This window comes from Dermacentor albipictus, chromosome 4, assembly GCF_038994185.2.
Source record: "Dermacentor albipictus isolate Rhodes 1998 colony chromosome 4, USDA_Dalb.pri_finalv2, whole genome shotgun sequence".
Classification (NCBI taxonomy): Eukaryota; Metazoa; Arthropoda; class Arachnida; order Ixodida; family Ixodidae; genus Dermacentor; species Dermacentor albipictus.
The window spans coordinates 55,712,930-55,731,163 of NC_091824.1; the positions used below are offsets into that span (position 1 = coordinate 55,712,930).

The 18,234-nt window shown below is 47.0% G+C and overlaps 1 protein-coding gene across 2 annotated transcripts in view; it reads left to right on the forward strand.

Annotated features, from left to right (window-relative positions):
* ALiX (programmed cell death 6-interacting protein-like protein AliX) overlaps positions 1-18,234 on the forward strand; it is a 63,721-nt gene that overhangs the window by 2,052 nt on the left and 43,435 nt on the right. For both annotated transcript variants that reach the window (XM_070536984.1, XM_070536985.1), the window contains exons 4-6: positions 3,291-3,424; positions 7,551-7,701; positions 11,307-11,416. In XM_070536984.1, coding sequence (XP_070393085.1) covers positions 3,291-3,424; positions 7,551-7,701; positions 11,307-11,416 — 395 coding nt within the window. The remainder of the gene's footprint in view (positions 1-3,290; positions 3,425-7,550; positions 7,702-11,306; positions 11,417-18,234) is intronic.

Below are 18,234 nucleotides of genomic sequence, written 5' to 3' on the forward strand. Positions count from 1 at the left end.
TTCAGTAATTTTTTGTTAGTTAATTGGTTTGTTATAATTAACTTTTCAAATATTATACTTACAGCAGGTACACCAACATAGATAGGCATTAGAACACATTCAAAATATAAATTTCATTGTTTGCGACATGCTATTATTTGTGTGGCTCTTTTTCTGTGTTTGAAGAAAAAGCCAGTGAAATACAAAAAAGTAAAATAAAACTGACTGAGCTTCTCTCTTGTGTGCCGCAACACTGCGACTCTCGAAAACGCGACAAAAGAATTAAGTGTGCACTATGCCAGACCTAGCAATTGCATCACTTTGACAAGGTGTTTATCTGCATATGGGCAAAAATTCCTGCTAGCAGCAAACCTCACATCTGAACTATGATCCGTTTGTGACAGCATTAAGCAGACTGTGAAAGCAGAGTTGTAGAAAATGGCAGCATAAGCTGTCAGTTTGTCGTGCGAGGCCAGTGGCGTAGCTAGGTCGTCTGGCACCCGAGGCCCATAGGTCTTCTGTCACCCCCCTCTCCGGGTGTAGCCGGCGGAAAAAGGTGTGCCTTCAGACGTATTTGACACCCCCCCCCTTCACTGGCCCCTTTCACCCGGGGCCCACGGCCCCCCCTGTTGCTACGCCACTGTGCGAGGCCCAGTGAAAACTCGGGCATCAATGTAGCAGCCAACTCTGAAGAAATTCGGTGTTTCATATTTATGACTAAAATGGTCCATTAAATGGGCTGAATTAAATCATCCACCCCAGTGTTTGAGAGCTGCACTGCTGTGGCATGCATGGGGTCAACCAGGTCGGCACTTTTCATCTTTTGTGGGCTTTTAAAGGGACACTAAAGGCAAAAACTAAGTCAAGCTAAAGCGATAGATTAGTGCTAGAGAATCTCTAAGGTGTCAGCATTATCGCGAACAAAGCCTTACTGATCGACAAATCGAGGTAAATGCAAAACATGATTAGAGACTCCCCCGGGAAATTCAAGCACTTGCTCAATGATGAAAGCACTCCTCAGTTAAATTCTGTCACTAGTACTCAACTACTTGTTGCAAAGAACATCCTTGCATTGTATTATAAGATGAAATAAAATGCTATTTGTCCAGTTCTATTTCATTTTTAGGAAAAACTCATTGAAATTACCGTTGACGACAACGAGGGCGGTCGAAACGTTTCGTTTTCACTCGACCCTGCACCGCCCACGCTTTCACATCTCACTACTTTCCTGATCGTGTAGTGCTGCACTGGTTATGCTGGCTCGCGAAACTCGCACAAACTGCAGGTAGCAGGAAATTCAACTTCCATGTGATGTCGCGGGATGCGCGAACGGTCCGTGCCACTTGACCAAAAGGCAGCTGCAGCGGCGAATCCACCGCTCGCTCTTGGCTCAGTACCACTTGTCTGTCGGGCGCTGTATTACTCACCAACGGCAGCAAAGGGTGGGGATGGCATATGTAATGTCACCACTCCCCCGGTTGAATGGCGGGAGATTTGAATTTTGAAAGAGGTATTCAGACCTTTCAGATGCAATTTTCTCGTAAACTAAGTATTTTCGTGGCACGACTACAAGCATTGCGATGTTTCTTTAGTGGTATGCAAACAGTCCACGCCAACTTAGTATTTGTCTTCAATGTCCCCTCAAACAGAAAAAAGAGCCACACAAGAGAGAAAGCTTGCTGCAAACAGTTGAAATTGTTGTTTTCAAGCACTTGAAAACCTAGTGTTCACATATCTACCATAATTATAATAATCAGCAAGTCATTACAAACTAATTAACAAAATATAAAATACTGAATGCTGCTTCAATTTCAACTGACCCAACATACAGTTTGCTTCACCTGCATAGAAGGCCTTACTTTTTTAGAAACCTTGTGCATGATAGCTGGGGTACCCCGTATGTTAGTACATCAACTGGGGTTCAAATACATACATCTATCATTTCATACTCCTGAATGCACCACAACCATTCATTCTGTGCATCCCTTATAAACAATGACTATGAGCTAATAGAAAGATACAATGGGCGGTCGAAACGCATTTTGCTGACTGTACATTATCGGTAAATTGTCATGTGAATGTCTCCTAAACTCGCTGGTGTCCCTCTATGTGAACAATGCAGTCGCCAGAAAATTTACATAGAATATTGCGTGTACGAAGTTGTGTGAAAAAAATAAATTTTTGTCTTTAGATATAATGCTCAGTTCAATAAAGGGGCACTAAAGGCAAATGCTAAGTCAACGTGGACTCCTTAAATGCCATTCCAGAAACCTCTTGATGCTTGTTCGTGCCAAGAAAAGACTTAGTATATGAAAAAGTTGCATCTGAAGGCTCCGAATACCTTTATCGCAATTCAAACCTCCCGCCACCCAACCGGGGGGTGGTGACATTGCATACACCATCACTGCCCTTTGGTGCCATCGGTGAGCAACACATTGCCCGACAGACGGCCGGATGGCTTTTGGCACAAAAGGCAAATGTGCAGCCATGGACAAACTGAGCCAAGACAAGAGCGGTGGATTCGCTGCTGCAGCTGCTTTTGGTCAAGTGGTGTAGGCCGTTCAGGCATCCCGCAACATCACATGGAAGTGGAATTCTCTGCTGCTTGCAGTTTATGCAAGTTTCTTGAGCCAGCAAAACCATCACAGCACTGTGCGATGACGAAACTACTAAAATGCAAAAGCGCGGGCGACGCAGAGTCAAACAAAAACGAACCTTTCGACCACCTGTGTCATTGTCAAAGGTGACCTTAATGAGTTCTTTCTTTAAAAATCAAATAGAACTGGGGAAGTTGCATTTTCTTTCGGGTTATAATGCAATACAATGCATGATGTTTGTTACAATACAATGATGTTTTTATAACAAACGGTTGAGTACTAATGACAGAATTTAGATTAGGAGTGCCTTCGTCATTAGGCAAAGACTTGACTGCCTCGGTGGAGCCTCTAATCGTGTCCTGTATTTACCTCAATTTCTCGATTACTAAGGCTCTGCTCTCGAAAATATTGATGCATTAGAGGCTCTCTGGTACTAAGCTATTACTTTAACTTGACTTATCATTTGCCTTTAGTGACCCTTTAAAAAAGAAAGAAAATGGTCACATTTATTTATGTACCGTGTTTTCACTGTCTTGTCAAGTGCCACATTCCTACATTGTTGGCTAGTCCATTATTTTTGCATAGGGCAATGTTTTCCTGTATTTATTTAGAAGAAAAGCGAGGGGGAAACAGGGGTGCTGCAGTCGTCTCGGAGCACTTGTTTCAGTTTGATGTCTGATGATGACTGTTTTGTTCTTTCCACTGCATCACCAGCACTCTCTTCTCTTAGCTATGAAAAGCTTTGCATCCTGTTCAACATCGCTGCGATGCAATCCCAGATCGCTGCGGGAATGGGTGCTGACATTAGTGACGACGAAGGACTAAAGACTTGTGCAAAGTACTTTCAAGTGAGTGCCTCATTGGTTTTGTGTTTTTCAGTCACTGGGGGGTGTTACAAGTGCCCATAACTGCACTTTACTTTTGAAAGACAAAAATATTGTTTTTTCTCAATGATGTTTGCATGGAATTTAAGTTGATTTCTTCAGTTACAAGGTGCTCTTTGTCCCAATGTTGGAAACAGCACACTTGTGCGCAATTTGACGAAATGCAAGATGCATACTGAAGGTGCAAGCAAATTACGGAAGACAAGATCTGAAATTCCAATGCATAAAGCTTCTCAATAGAATGTACACTTTGTTTGAGTTTAACTGGTAGTAGAAGCATCCTTAAAGAACAATGGAAAGAAATTTTAGTTGTACAACTGTACATACTGTTAAATTTTGATATAACAAAGTCAGTAAAATCGGCACTTCCTTATAATGATATTTCATTATATTGGAAAGCAACCTTTGTTCCAAATGTTCTGTCTGCTCCACCCCCCACCCTATTTAATTATGGGCCAGCAACAACCTGTTAACCATCTGTACTTGTGATTGTTCTGAACCAAGGTCTAGTCATACTTGAATGTGTTGGTGTATCTGGTGTCATGATTTGCATAGAGGCCTCTCTTAACTGGTATTGGTGGGTTGTTCAAAGTTGAGCTTAAGTCTTAACATTAGAGATATCTTGTGACTAAAAGTTTGTGATTGAGGCAAGAGGAGAGAGAGAGAAACTTTATTGAGCCGAGCTCGACATCTTAGACGCCGTCGATGGAAGTGGTTCCCTCTTCACGGGACCCATATGCTTCTCTAGCCTCCTGGCCCCTGGAGATGAGGACGAGCTGGTCTTCCAGGGCGGGGCTGGTTAGCAAGGTCTCCCATCGCTTGGTAAGGGTGGATGAAGGATGGGTTAGGGTAGTGGGGCAGGTAAGAGGTGGGGGGATTGCCTTGATGAAATCACATACTCCAATGACATGTTGGAGCGTGTCTGAGTCTTGCAGAAATTACATTCCTTCTCGTACCTTTCCGGGTACATGTTGTTTTGAAGGTAAGGGTGCGGAAGGACCCTGCCTGTATCTGCCTGTAGGTCACTTGTTGTTCTTTGCTAAGTGATTTGTGAGGATCGGGGTAATGGTACCTGTTCATCTTGTTATGGTTCGTAATGTCCCTATAACTAATTATGGACTGTGGCTCACCTTCCTCTACCCGGTGTTCCATCTCTCGGGTGAACTGATGGGCAAGTTCGTTGCTCTCCAGCCTAGAGTGAGCCGGTGTCCATATCAACACAACTTTCTTTTCAGGTACGTCGCGTTTACTCTTGAGAATATCTAGTGCCGCAAGAGACACCCACCCCTCTCTGTAGCTGTTATATGCCTTTTGCGAGTCGGTGACAACTCTTCCCACCTTGGGCTGCACGAGTGCTAGCGCTATCACGGCCTCTTCTGCCACCTCTGGAAAAGACGTCTTCATGGAGGCGCAGGTTACGAGCACATCCCATGTCGTGACTGCCATGGTGGCTTTCAACGAAAACTTGGGTAATGACGCGTCTGTGAAGAGAGTGATCCCCTCTTCCTCTTCTACTATTTCATCTAAAGTCTCCGTCAAGGCCGCTATACGAGCTGCTCTGCAGCTGTCGTTACAACCAGACCTCATGTTTCGAGGCAGCGGCTTACTGTTGATTTTATACGCGCACAACCTTGGTAATGCCTCCATTTCCTTTCGCTCTGCCTCTAGCCAGCCCAACTTGGCAAGAACACGACGTCCTGCCGAAGTTTGACTGAGTGGAACTCTTTGGTTAGAGAGATGAGCTTCTATTAACTCTTCAATGACATTGTGCTTGGCCATGCCGAGAAGCTTGTCGGTCGAAGAATGCTTCGGCATGCGCAGCGCCATCTTGGCTGCCTTGCGTATAATGATGTTTAAGTGGTCCTTGTCTTTCTTGAGTAACTTGAGGTACAGCGCCGCGTAAACGATGCACGACGTCACGAAGGCCTGGACGAGCATCAGTGCATCGTCATCCTTCAATCCTCTTTGTCTGTTTGTGGCTCTTCTGACCATGTTCAAGATTTGTTCCGTTGAAACCTTGATTTTGTCGATCGACGCCCCTGCCTTGCCATTGTTCTGGAAGATGACACCCAGGATACGTGCTTGCATGGTTGGCGTTATGGTCATCCCGTCGATGGTGATGCGGACGTTCTATTGGTCTCCTTTCTTTCTTCTTGGCTTGATGACGAGTAACTCTGACTTTTGTGGCAAACAACTGAGGCCGCATGATTTAGCGATCTCATGCGCAGTCTTTGCCACTCTCTGAAGGGTCTCCTCCATCCAACTCTGCGACCCTGCCCTAGACGTCCACACAGTGATATCGTCTGCATACAGAGCGTGATCTATGCTCTCTATTGTTGAATTCCAATGGCGGAGTCTTAGCAGCTGACGAACTCCGCGAGCGAGCACTCGACTCTGGCGTAGAGCAACGCCTCCAAATCCGCGAGTGGAACACAACCTGCGCCGCCGGAGCAAGGCGGAAGCGGAACTTCTATCGTCGAGTTAACCAGGGCACCTTGCGTGTTGTCATTTCCTTCCGCTGTTTGCTCCCAGCACCGCCGCACCGGCCACTTGTCCCTTCAGCGCCGTTCACCTGTTGTTTTGTAAAAGTGCTGAATGGATATCTCGCCAAGCGTGCAGCAACTTTTGCTTCCTCGCGAGTCGTGACCAGTGGCGCCTCCCAGCAGACAAACGTGGGAAAGGAAATACGTCACGCAGAGTTCCGGTCCACTCCGCCGATTTTGGCGGAGCATCTTTTTCTGCTCCACGGAGTGACTCCTGCTCTGAATCCCCTCCGACTCTCTCGTTGGAACACCTTACTCCCGCCCTCACTCTGTCATTGGAACAAACTTGCTCCGAAACGAGCAGAAAAACTTGCTCCGACTCCGCCATTGGAATTCAACATTAGACTTGAAGCAAAGCCAGGAGAGGGAGGAGTGCCAGGTTGAAGAGAAGCGGCGAAAGAACCAATCCTTGCGGGGTGCTTCTGTCTTCCAGGGCTATCGGTTTCGACTTCTCTTCCAATTTTGATTGTTTCCGTTCTATTGCTTAAGAAATCCTGCACATAATACTTGAATGTTCGCTTTCCGCACCCCGTTTTGGGGCAGGTTACGGAGAATACTTTTGTGTGTGACGTTATTGAAGGCCCCCTTGAGATCGAGCGCCAGGATAGCTCTTGGCATAGAAGTCTTTGCTTGCTTGATAACCAGTTCGAGGCAAGAGGAGGCAAATTTAAATCCTGTCTATTAGCTGCAAGTATATAACGCTCAGTGCAGGAATAATGTTGCCCTGCTGCAGTGACTTATTGTCCATGGTACCCTGCTGCTGAACACAAGGTTTCGGGTTTGATTCCAAACTGCTCTGGCCACATTTTTAGGTACCCGTTAACTTGAAGTGCAAGGGAAGTACAAGGATGACGGGATGGATATGGAGAAGCACTAACTTTGAATTAAACTTTAGTGATCCCTGTTTTCCTCTGTGCTTCAAGTTTACTAGTTATAAAATGCCAACTAGCTAGCCCGCTCTCAAGACTTGCATGTTTTGAAGAGGGTGGAATGCAAAACTGTTTGTGTGCTGAACTACTCCAGGAGGTCAAGATATCGGAACTACACTTAAAGGAGCCAAGGAGGTTTTTATAAATTGAAAGCATTGGGTTTTGGGGAATTTCCCTCTGCGATACTCGCCTCAGTGACTGTGGCATGAAGCTGCTGTTGAGCATGGAGTCACAGGTTCAGTTTCTGGTGGTAACAGCCACATTTCGCAGGAGACGGAATGCAAAAATCCTCCTGTAAAAGCTTTCAGAGCAAGCACATTAGAGCGTCCCAGGTTTCAGACATTCCCCACTCCCAGTGTTGGATAGCAAACCAAGTGCTCGCCTAGTTGACCTCCTTGCCTTTTCTGTCCTTGTTCTCTCTCTCTCTCTCTTTATATATATATATATATATATATATATATATATATATATATATATATATATATATATATATATATATATATATATATCGCTGACATTAATTTAGAGCCCTCCACCACAACTTCTCTGATGGATCTTTGTTGCTTTGAAATGTTAAATGCAATTAATCAATCAATCTTCTGTAATTTGTTTTTGCAGCAAGCCAGCGGAATTTTCCAGCAGATGAAGCACTCTGCACCCAATGTGCATCATGACTTAACCCCTGACCTTGAAGCTGACACAGTGTCTGCCCTGCAGGCATTGATGTTGGCCCAAGCACAGGAGAGTTTTTTTCGCAAGGCAAGTGCCGGTATGTGTCCTGCTGAAGCACTTTTGTCCTGGCATTTCTTCCCTAGAAATTTCTTCGTTTGTATTCCTTTTGTTGTGCTAGCACACAGGGGAGAGGCCAAGAAGAGAATAGCCAAGGTGAAGTCCCAATCCCTGAAATGTTGCATTCCTAGCATGAGTGTCGTAGTGATCACATCTTCCTTGTGCTTTCATTAGACGGCCCCTAAACCATCTCTAAAGTTTTGCCGTATTAAGTAAATCCATGCATTGTGTACAGAATACCTATATGTAACGATCATCTTAGGTGAACATGGCAGTGATATATGCCGCTGGGAAGCCACAAATTCAAAAAACAATCCCATGCTCCTCTCCAGGCTTTTCCAGTCCCTTTTTTGTTTGCCTTTTGTGATGCCAGCAGGGTCCTACACGTGATTTCGCCAAAGTAGAAGTAGTCAATTGGCCAGTCGATGAGAGACGATGGCACCAGCGTGCCAAGAAGTGAGGCAGGGGGACTCGCCCATTGCGCGCCACAGATCCTACTGGGAAGCTTTCATTCTATCACATTTATTTACTTATTTGAATAGTACTGCCAGCCTGAGTGCCAGGCTTTAGGCAGGAGTGGGTAACACAGAACACTAACAGCAAACAATTAAAAAAAAACATAGAGGATGTGTTTAGGAGTGTTCCAAAAGGACTTCTTCTTGGGCAAGTTGGTGCTTAGATTTCCTAGGAATACTTTGTGGCGCAAAATACATTTCTGGAAAAGGGACAGAAGAAAGGGAGACAGTGAAGCTGTCTCCCTTTATTCTGTCCCTTTTCCAGAAATGTATTTTGCACCACAAAGTATACCTAGGAAATGTTTAGGAGTGGTCAGTGGAGGAGCAGTTGTTCTGGTATGGCTGCATTTCGTGGAGTTTGTGAGAGTATGTGGCGAGGTGGAGAAAGTGCCTGTGTGGACAGGAACAAAGGCCAGCAAGAAACCACAGCAGCTGCTTGACCTTTTATCAAAAGCCTGTAACTTTTCTGTTACGACATCATTCAAGAAATTTCTTGTAGCTGTATGTTCACTGTAGACTGGTACGCAGCAGCCACTATATAACAAATTTTCAAGCTCCGAGTGGTTTTGGGGTCCTTTAAAGAAGTACAGTTAGGACATTCTTTGGGCTGTGTTTTTTACATTTAATCAGTAGCTATTGACCCAGTAGTTATGCTAAAGAAACTCGTTTGCTCCAGCACGCGAGGATTGTATCTCACGACCAGTTGCAGTTTTTAATCCAAAGTTCACTTAGTGCCCTGTGATGTAAGAAACATGCTTGTGAACAGTGATGATCACATGAGCATGCAGACCTGCGATGCACGCTAGCATGCCGTTTACAATACCATCTGTGCTCCTGGTCCATCTGCTACATTGGTGTGAAACCTGTGCATTGCTATACTGTCGTAATGCTTTGTTGCGCAGGAGACCACTATGCAGTATGATCCCGGCAGTAGAGATTTATAGCCATGTTTTAGCGTGCCCACAAACTTCTGCCCATTTGTGGCTTGCTGGTGAACCCGAGAAGTGTACTGCAGTAATGTCAAGAACAGTGTTGGTAGCGGCATCTGCTGACGCACTATCTAACCAGAGAGCATGTAAACTAATACCACAACTTGCGTATGCTACCTAACTGCTAGTGTACAGCGTTGGCAGATGCATAATTGTTAATTTACCTTACTTTTATAATAATAGCCTTCAGCAATAACACTGATGCAAAAAAAGAAGAAAAATGTGGGTCATTACAATTGGACAAATCGTCAGAGGATGTTACGACTAGCCTTGCTACTGCTGGCCACGGCACCAGTACTGTATTTACTCTATTCTAACGCGCCCTCGATTGTAACACACACCCGTTTTCCGTGACTAAAAAAAGAAGAAAAAAAGACTCCCTCGATTTTAATGTGCACCTGTTTGCCATGCCTTAAAAAAAAGAAAAGACCTTTACAGTACCGCACCCCTGATTCTTTCATACAGGAATGCAACTTATTCTCATTTGGAAAAGCAAAGATTTACTCCCAGTACACTAAAGTTGCAACAAATAAAAAAAGTTGCAGTTTCGCCCGAAAGGCAAAACATCAGTTATGATTGCAAATTTGTAGATAGCTGTACGAAAAGTAAGGATAGCAGTTTTATTGGCCTTATAAACTTGATAAACACTCGCTTAATAACTAAATTAACAAGCATGGTGTCACGCATGCAAGTACGAACACATCTCGCTCAATGACCGCGGAAACTCTTTATCAAAATGCTGGAGTGGTGAAGTGCAGCAGCACGAGAGAGCGAATTGACCTTTGTGCGGACTTTCACTTCAACCCGCACTAAGTGATGAGAACACAGCACGGTGCGCCTAGATGCATAGACTCTTGTCTCCATCACAGATCGCTTTCAAGATAGGGCCGTGCAGCCGCGCCGTACGTAGCAGCTGCCATAGTAGAAAGCTTCTCCTGTTTGCGCCTGGGATGCGACCCGATTTCCGTCCCGTCTCCACGCATTTATCACTTTCCTTTTAATTGCGGCGTCGTGATGAACTCAGCATGTCTTTGCAGTCGGCACTTCCATGCTGATTGAGCAAATGCAGAAAACAGGAAGACCATGAAGACGGATGATGCACTAACCAAGTACACATAATTCAGCATGTGGAGAATGCTATGGCAGCTAGGCTCAAAGTGCATGCGAGGCGGCCATTTTGAAATGCCTATGGCGATATGGTAACGCACATTTAGGGTTGTACTTGATCTTAACGCGTAAGCTATCGTTAGACCTGTTTTTTGAAAAAAAAGTATGCATTAGATTTGAGTAAATACGGTAACATGGTCATCCGTAGAAGGCACGAAGATTCACATTAGCTTCATGTGTGGTCAGTGCAAGGCACCCAATGCCAGTAGTGCTGAAACATCTTCCGAACGGCGAGATGAGACAATGATGTTGCATGTCACCGAAATCAGACGGCAAAATTCGACGTAACATTGTTTTCATATAGGACCTACATTGATGACTGCGTCAACAGGTGCTGCACTCTCCAGTTCGTTGCTCGCACGAACTTCAATATTACATTAAAATGCATTCTAAGCTGCTGCTGATATTTTACGTATGATGCCTATGAGCTAGCAGCAATGGAGCCTACCAGTTATATTGAGTTAATGTTTTTGGGTCAGTACCCCTTTAAAGAAATCTGGGCCTCTGCTGCTAAGCGGTATGGTAATGCAGATGCAGTAATGTATAAATTTCATATTGCATCAGTGTTTGTAGACATTGGCCAGTGGTTGCATAACTGTTGTAAATTTTGTTTGAACTTTCTCAACTTATGCAGGAAATATTGCCAAATGATGCAGGTGTGCGGGTAGATGATGCAATAGCATAATTATGTGTGCTTTAAGAAAAGTGTGCAGATATGCGAGGTAGGTGAATGATAATTTGTCACTTCCTTTATTTAAAGGCTGTCATCTCCTGCTGTCACCTCCAGCAGGAGATGATAGCTGATGTTGGCCTATCTAATTTCCTTACAGATAAGGTTGCTAACACTTATGTAACTTATAGGAGTGTGAGAACAGATAGATTTCACAGATTTATTGTGGTTTGTGTTCTTGCAGATAAAATGAAAGACATGATCATAGCAAAAGTAGCATCACAGTGTGAAGAGCTGTATGGTGATGCAGCAAAGCAAATGGGAAGAGATTCTCTCAAGAGCATTTGGGACAGGGTGAGCCATCTGTTTATTTACTTCTTTCTGTGCAAGAAATCTTACGGGCAAGACAAGGTCTTGGTGGAACATGATTATAACTCGGCATTTTGAGGACAGGACATAGAAAGAATGCACACAGGACAGTCGCCGGCGGCTTCGGCAACTGTCCTGTGTGCATTCTTTCTATGTCCTGTCCTCAAAACGCGCTGTTATAACCATGTTCCATCAAGCCAGCAACCAACTAGCCCATCTAAGTCTGTTAAAAGACAAAGTCTGCAAACAGTCGATCCCAGATATATATCAAACTCAGATATATTGAATTATTGCCTATATCTAACATGCAAAAGTATAGCGGTGCAATACATGTACATCAAACTCCCATTCACTGCCACATTGCTAGCTCACTGCCACTGCACCGCACCCCGCCCTTGCAAGTGCGCTTCTCCTAACGGAGATGCAATCACTCTTCGTGTTGTCAGAAATATTTAATAACAAATTTGAAATGGTATTGTTTTCGCAGAAGCTGTCTAACAAGAGATTGAATCTGAATGGCAGTACATGCCATTGGGAAAAAAGATTCTCCGGCAATTACGACACTCCCTAATACAAAATTTGAATGCAGCTCTAACCTGTTTTCATTTCACAATTTATTGGCTGGCGTGGACAATCCGTCTCATGCGGCATGTTGCAAACGGAGGGAAGCGTTGCAAAAGAAGTAACACTAAAGCGCAATGGTAGCGGCAGGCGGAATCGGCGATTGTCAAATGTCTGATCTGTGGGTCAAGCATGTCGTCTTCAGAGTAATCGCTGTGCCTCCGTGGCTTCTAGAAAGTACGTACTACACAATTCTTGTCGCACATACAGTCAGTTTACAAAAAGCTTTGGTGACTGTCGCAAGAAGGCTCAAGAGAAGGCGCCACCATCCTGCACATGCTGGCCACGTGCCCCTTCTGAAACCTCCGCTCCCCTCCCACCGTCACAGCCCTCCTCCTCTATGAACTCTGAGCAGACGACATATCAAGTTGCGTCTGGCTCTCCCGCTCCTCTCCTGCTGGTCGGCCGTCACCCCGTCTCAAAACACTACTCTCTGTACCTCCATGTAACCACACCCATTCCTGTGTACTCCATGCTTAATAAACCCAGTTAACCTCAGTTAACTAAAGTCCAGTGTTCTATCGTCCACTATACGAGACATAACGAAACATGGTGTCAGAAGGGAACTAGTTCTAATGTCAGCGCAACAGCAGTGGAGAAGATTCCTGCACCTGCGAAATTCGACTCCAGAGGAAACGCTGCGGAACAATGGTGAGCCTTCAAGCAGAGCTTCACGCTGTACCTCAAAGCAACTAGCACAGCGAGAGCACCATCTGACCGGCAAGTAGCACTTCTTTTGACCGTCGATGGTTCTTCACTACTTGACATCTACAACACTTCGGACTTCGGGGGACCGACTGAGGAAAGACCAAACCCAGAATTTAACTGTGCATATGTCATCAGCCTTCTCGACGCGCATTTCTTACCGAAGCACAATAAGCTGTACTTGCGATACATCTTCCGAACGCGCATGCAACGGGACGAAGAGCAATTCGACAGCTTCGTAACTGATTTGAAGCTCAAAGCATGCAATTGTGGATTTGGAAACGAATGAGAAAAAGTTATCCGCGACCAGATCGTCTGTGGTATCTATGACGAAAAAGCCCGTGCAGACATTCTCAAGTTAGAAGATCCGACCCTAGAGAAGGTTCAAAAGGTGTGTCGAGCACACAAAGCAACGAAACTTCAAATGAAGGCATTCAAAGAGGGTTCTCCATCAAGCAGCGAGACAGTGCACACAGGGAAGAAATTCGTCCATCGCACAAATGCCAACTCGAAAAGCATGAAAAAAAACCCATAAAAATCTAACGTACCAAAATGCAGGTATTGCGGTGGTAGCCACAAGCTCAAAAGAGAAACATGCCCGGCTTGGAAACAAACATGCAGCAAGTGCAAAAAACGAAATCACTTCGCGGCAGTTTGTAAAAGCAGAAAGGTAATTGCTGGCCTGGCAGTAGATAGCGAGGATGAAAACATACTGGCAGTTCGAAGCCACAAACTAAGCTCAGTTCACACATTTCTGAGAGTGAACAGAACACAAGTAAAGTTTCAAGTGGACAGCGGTGCAGCTGTTGACGTCATCCCTGCTAGACACGTCGAGCAACAGCAAATACAACCGTGCACAACAACACTGCGAACGGGGAGCGGAAGCAAAGTTCACTGCTCAGGCAAGGTACAACTAGACGTTACAACTGCAAACGGACAGAGACATTCTGTGGAATTCATAATGGTTAAAGATGGCTTCACTCCTCTCATCGGAAGATCAACACCTGAGAAAATGGGTCTGACAACCATAGACTATAACCTTGTGGCTGGAATCGCCGAAATTCCAGAAGAAAATTTTACTCATCACATAGCTTTTCAACCTTGTAATGATAGGGGTGGCCGAGCGCCTCTCACGAGTCGCGCGGGTCCGACACATCATCTATGCCGACGACATAACGCTCTGGGTCCCAGGAGGAAGCGACGGACACATCGAGAATACATTGCAAGAGGCGGTTGACGCTATCGAGGAGCAGCTGGACGGGTCTGGGCTCGTCTGCTCCCCAAGCAAGTCTGAGCTGTTGGTGGTTCCTCCGAAAAGGACAGCTAGGAAGACTAAAGGCAACGAGCCTGCGAGAGAGCAAGACACAATACAGATCAAGACGAGCGGCGGTCACATGATCCCGGCTGTCGAGAAGATCCAAGTGCTGGGGATGCTGATTGAGCGCAAACGAGTCAACGGCGAGACGGTCAACCGTCTGGCGGCCAAAGTCACCACAGCCATCCGCCTCATTAAGAGGGTGTCGCACAGAACAGCGGGCATGAAGGAAGAAAGCCTCACCCGGCTAGTGGAATCCTTCGCTATAAGCCACATTAGATACGTTGCTGCTTTCCACAACTGGAGGCAGTGCGAACGCAATAAGATCAATGCGCTCATACGCAAAGCGTACAAGGCTGCACTCGGACTTCTCGACTGCACAAGCACCGACAAGTTCCTGGCCTTGGGAGTGCATAACACCCTGGAGGAAATCGCCGAGGCGCAGAGGACTGCTCAGCTCGCGCGGCTATCAGAAACAAGAACGGGCAGACAAAGTGCTGCGTGACCTAGGCCTGGGACCAAAGGAAATGGGACCCGAAAATACAGAGGTGCCTGTACCGGACACAATTAGTAGATGGCTACGGGTATGTCCGGTACCAAGAAATATGAACCCTGAGTTCCACAAAGAGCGGCGGGCGGCGAGGGCCAAGGCGCTCATCGATCTCCATGCCAAAGACAGGGGTGCCGTGTTTGTGGACGCGCCAGAGTATCCACATGACAGAAAGGCATTCGCCGCTGCAGTCGTCGGGGCATCGACCGGTGCAACTAGAACAGCGGCGAGTGTGCGGACTCGAGGGGCGCATCAAGCCGAGGAGGTGGCCATTGCTTTGGCCATCGCCGACCCCAAGTGCACGACTGTGCTCTGTGATTCTAGGACGGCAGTGAAAAATTACGCCAGAGCAAGGGTGTGTGGTGAAGCCGCGCGTGTGTTGCGTGTGGTCGATCTCGCGAGTGAAAGTCGGTGTGTGGTGATAAAGTGGTTTCCGGCCCACATGGGCAGTGACGTGTCGGATCGCGGCAACGCTAACCATAACGAGACGGCGAACACGGCGGCGCGAGGACTAACCAACCGTGCCGCTGCTACTGCAGCCGACCCGTCGTGGTGGTGGGAAACCAAGGACAAAATGACTTCCTACAATGAAATTGTGAAATGGTACCGATTAGAGCGAAGGACTATGCCGCCACCTCATCCGGGCTTGACCCGTAAGGAGGCGGTTTTATACCGACAACTTCAAACGGGGTCGTTATTCACCCCGGTGCTGATGAGGCACGTGGTGGTGGTAACAACTTTATTAACAATCCGGCAAATTCGTGGCCTGGGCCTAGGCCGCCCCCGAGGAGGTCCGGAGATCCTGTCTCCTCGCCGCCTCACGGGCTTGCTGGATGGCCCATAGTTGATCTTCGAGGTTTGAGCTGCGCAACGCGGCCGTCCATCGCGCCGCAGCTTCATCTGGGGAAACTGCATTTTCTTCGCATATAACGTCACATTCCCAGAGAATGTGTCTAAGAGTTGCGTGAGCCCTGCTGCATAGCTTGCAGTTATCATCTGAGTAGACGTCCGGATATATCCTCCTGAGATGGACGGGGTTGGGGAAGGTCTTTGTTTGTAGCTGCCGCCAGTCTACCGCTTGGGCCCTGTCGAGTTTGGGGTTAGGGGGCGGATAAACCCGCCTTGAGTTTTGATAAAATTTTGTAATGTCACAGTATCTGGTCATTCTGTCCCTCTCTGTCCATGCCTCCGTTGGATTTCCAACCCCAAGAGAGGATCCTTCTTCGCGGGCGCGGAACGTGAGACCTCGCGCTACGCGGTGGACCTCCTCGTTGAGGTTGGGTACGGGGGTGTCGGGGGACGTGTGAGCCGGGAACCATATAATGTGTCGTTCCTCCGTCTCCTCGGAGGTGACATAGTTCGCGTTAGCTTTGAGTATAGCCTCAGCCTTCGGCGAAATTCTGCCTTGTGCATAGTTTCTGACCGCCGTCTGCGAGTCACTGATAACGTATCTACAACTGGGGTTAACGATGGCTAGGGCTATCGCCACCTCTTCCGCTACCTCGGGGTTTTTTACACGTATGCTACAACAACTGACCAATTGTTTCTCGGTATTGAGGACGGCCACTGCAAAAGCACGTCGATCCTCGTATTCTGCCGCGTCTACGAACAGCGCTTCCTTGTCCCTACCGAAGGCTTTGAGTAAAGCCTTGGCTCTACTCTCTCTTCGACCCTGATTGAATTCGGGGCTCATGTTCTTGGGTATATTAGCCACGTGCAGCTTTTCCCTGATCGCGCTTGGAAGGGATGTCTTGTCGCCGTGCTGCTTGTGATAACTTATCCCAAGTTTGTCCAGGATACTCCTGCCCGTTCGTGTCTTCGATAGTCTTTCGAGTTGCGAAATTTGGTGTGCTTCAATTAACTCTTCAAGCGTGTTGTGGACGCCCAGCTGTAGCAGCAGTTCCGTGCTGGTGCTGTCTGGAAGGCCCAGTGCCATCTTGTATGCTCTTCTAATGAGGGTGTTCAATTTGGCATATTCGGCCGCGTACCAGTTGTGGTAGGCGGCCACATAGGTAATGTGGCTAATAACGAAGGAGTGTATGACTCTGACGACGTTGGCCTCCCTCATACCCTGATGTCTGTTGGTGATTCTTCTGATAAGCCTCATCGTGTTCGTGATCTTAGTCTCCAAATTCCTGACCGTTTCTCCGTTGTTGCCGTTCGATTCTATGATGAATCCGAGCACCTTAATCTGCTTCACCCTGGGTATTTCTTGTCCGTCTTTGGTGCGTATGCAAATTTCTTCGTATGCAGCATGCTGGATGTAAGCCTTGGGGGGTCTTCCCCTAAGCGTCGGGCGGTAGAGGAGGAGTTCCGATTTTTCTGGCGAGATGACGAGACCGGTTCCGACAAGGTACTCCTCCACCACCTCGACCGCGGTCTGTAATCGCTGTTCGATTTCTCCGTCGCTTCCCTCGGACACCCAGATCGTAACGTCGTCCGCGTATATTGTGTGATGCACTCCCTCGATGGCGTTGAGGCGCTCGGGGAGGCCGATCATAATGAGATTAAAGAGCATCGGCGAGATGACCGAGCCTTGCGGGGTGCCGACGCTCCCTATGTTCCTGTCTTCGGATGCGAGTTTGCCCAGCGTTAAGGAGACTTTCCTGTTTGTGAGGAAATCCTTAACATAGCTGTACGCACGGTTTCCTAGATTGAGTGCGGCAATGCTGCGTAGTATGGCTGCGTGAGCTGCATTATCGAAGGCTTTCTTGATGTCTAATCCTAGAATGGCCCTGGTACCTCTTGTCTTGTTGTCGAGTATCTGGTGCTTGATTTGCAACATTGCATCCTGCGTGGAGAGATGAGCTCGAAATCCGAGCATGGTGTCTGGATACGCTTCCACGTCGTCCAAGTGTGCGTTGATACGGGTGAGGAAGGCGTGCTCCATCAACTTGCCGACGCACGACGTAAGGGATATTGGTCGAAGATTGGCCAGATCTGGGGGTTTCCCTGGTTTGGGGATGAGCACCATTTTTGCTCTTTTCCACTGGTCAGGGATGCATCCTCGGGTCCAGCAATCGTTGATGTACTTGGTCAGTTCGGAGATGGTCTCGTTGTCCAAGTTACGAAGGGTCTTATTAGTTACGCCGTCCGGTCCCGGGGCCGACTTGCTGTTGAGCTTTTGTAAAGCGGCCCGGATTTCCGCCTCGCCAAAGTCTCTGTCCAGAGAGAAATTGGGATTTCCCGTGTATTCGCCGTGTTGAATAGTCGGGCTGTGCGGGGCGTATCTGTCGCAGAGGTCGGAAAGGATTTCTTCCTCGTCCTTGGTGTGTGTGTGTACTAGCTTGCGCATGGTTTCCCGATGTGTTGCCTTGGTCTTGGTCGGGTCTAGCAGGTGTCGGAGCAGGCGCCATGTGTGACCGGTGCCAATCCGTCCGTCCATCTCGTTGCAGATCTCATTCCATTGTTGTTTACTAAGAGTTTTGCAGTGTTCTTCTATTTGTTTGTTGAGTAACGCTATGCGTTTCCTCAACTTCCTATTGTGTCTTTGTTTCTGCCACCTGGCTTGAAGCGATCGTTTGGCCTCCCACATGTGCACCAGGCGACTGTCGATCTTCTCGACGGGAAGTTCTGGCGTCACGGTCTTTGTAACTTCATTGACGTCAGCCA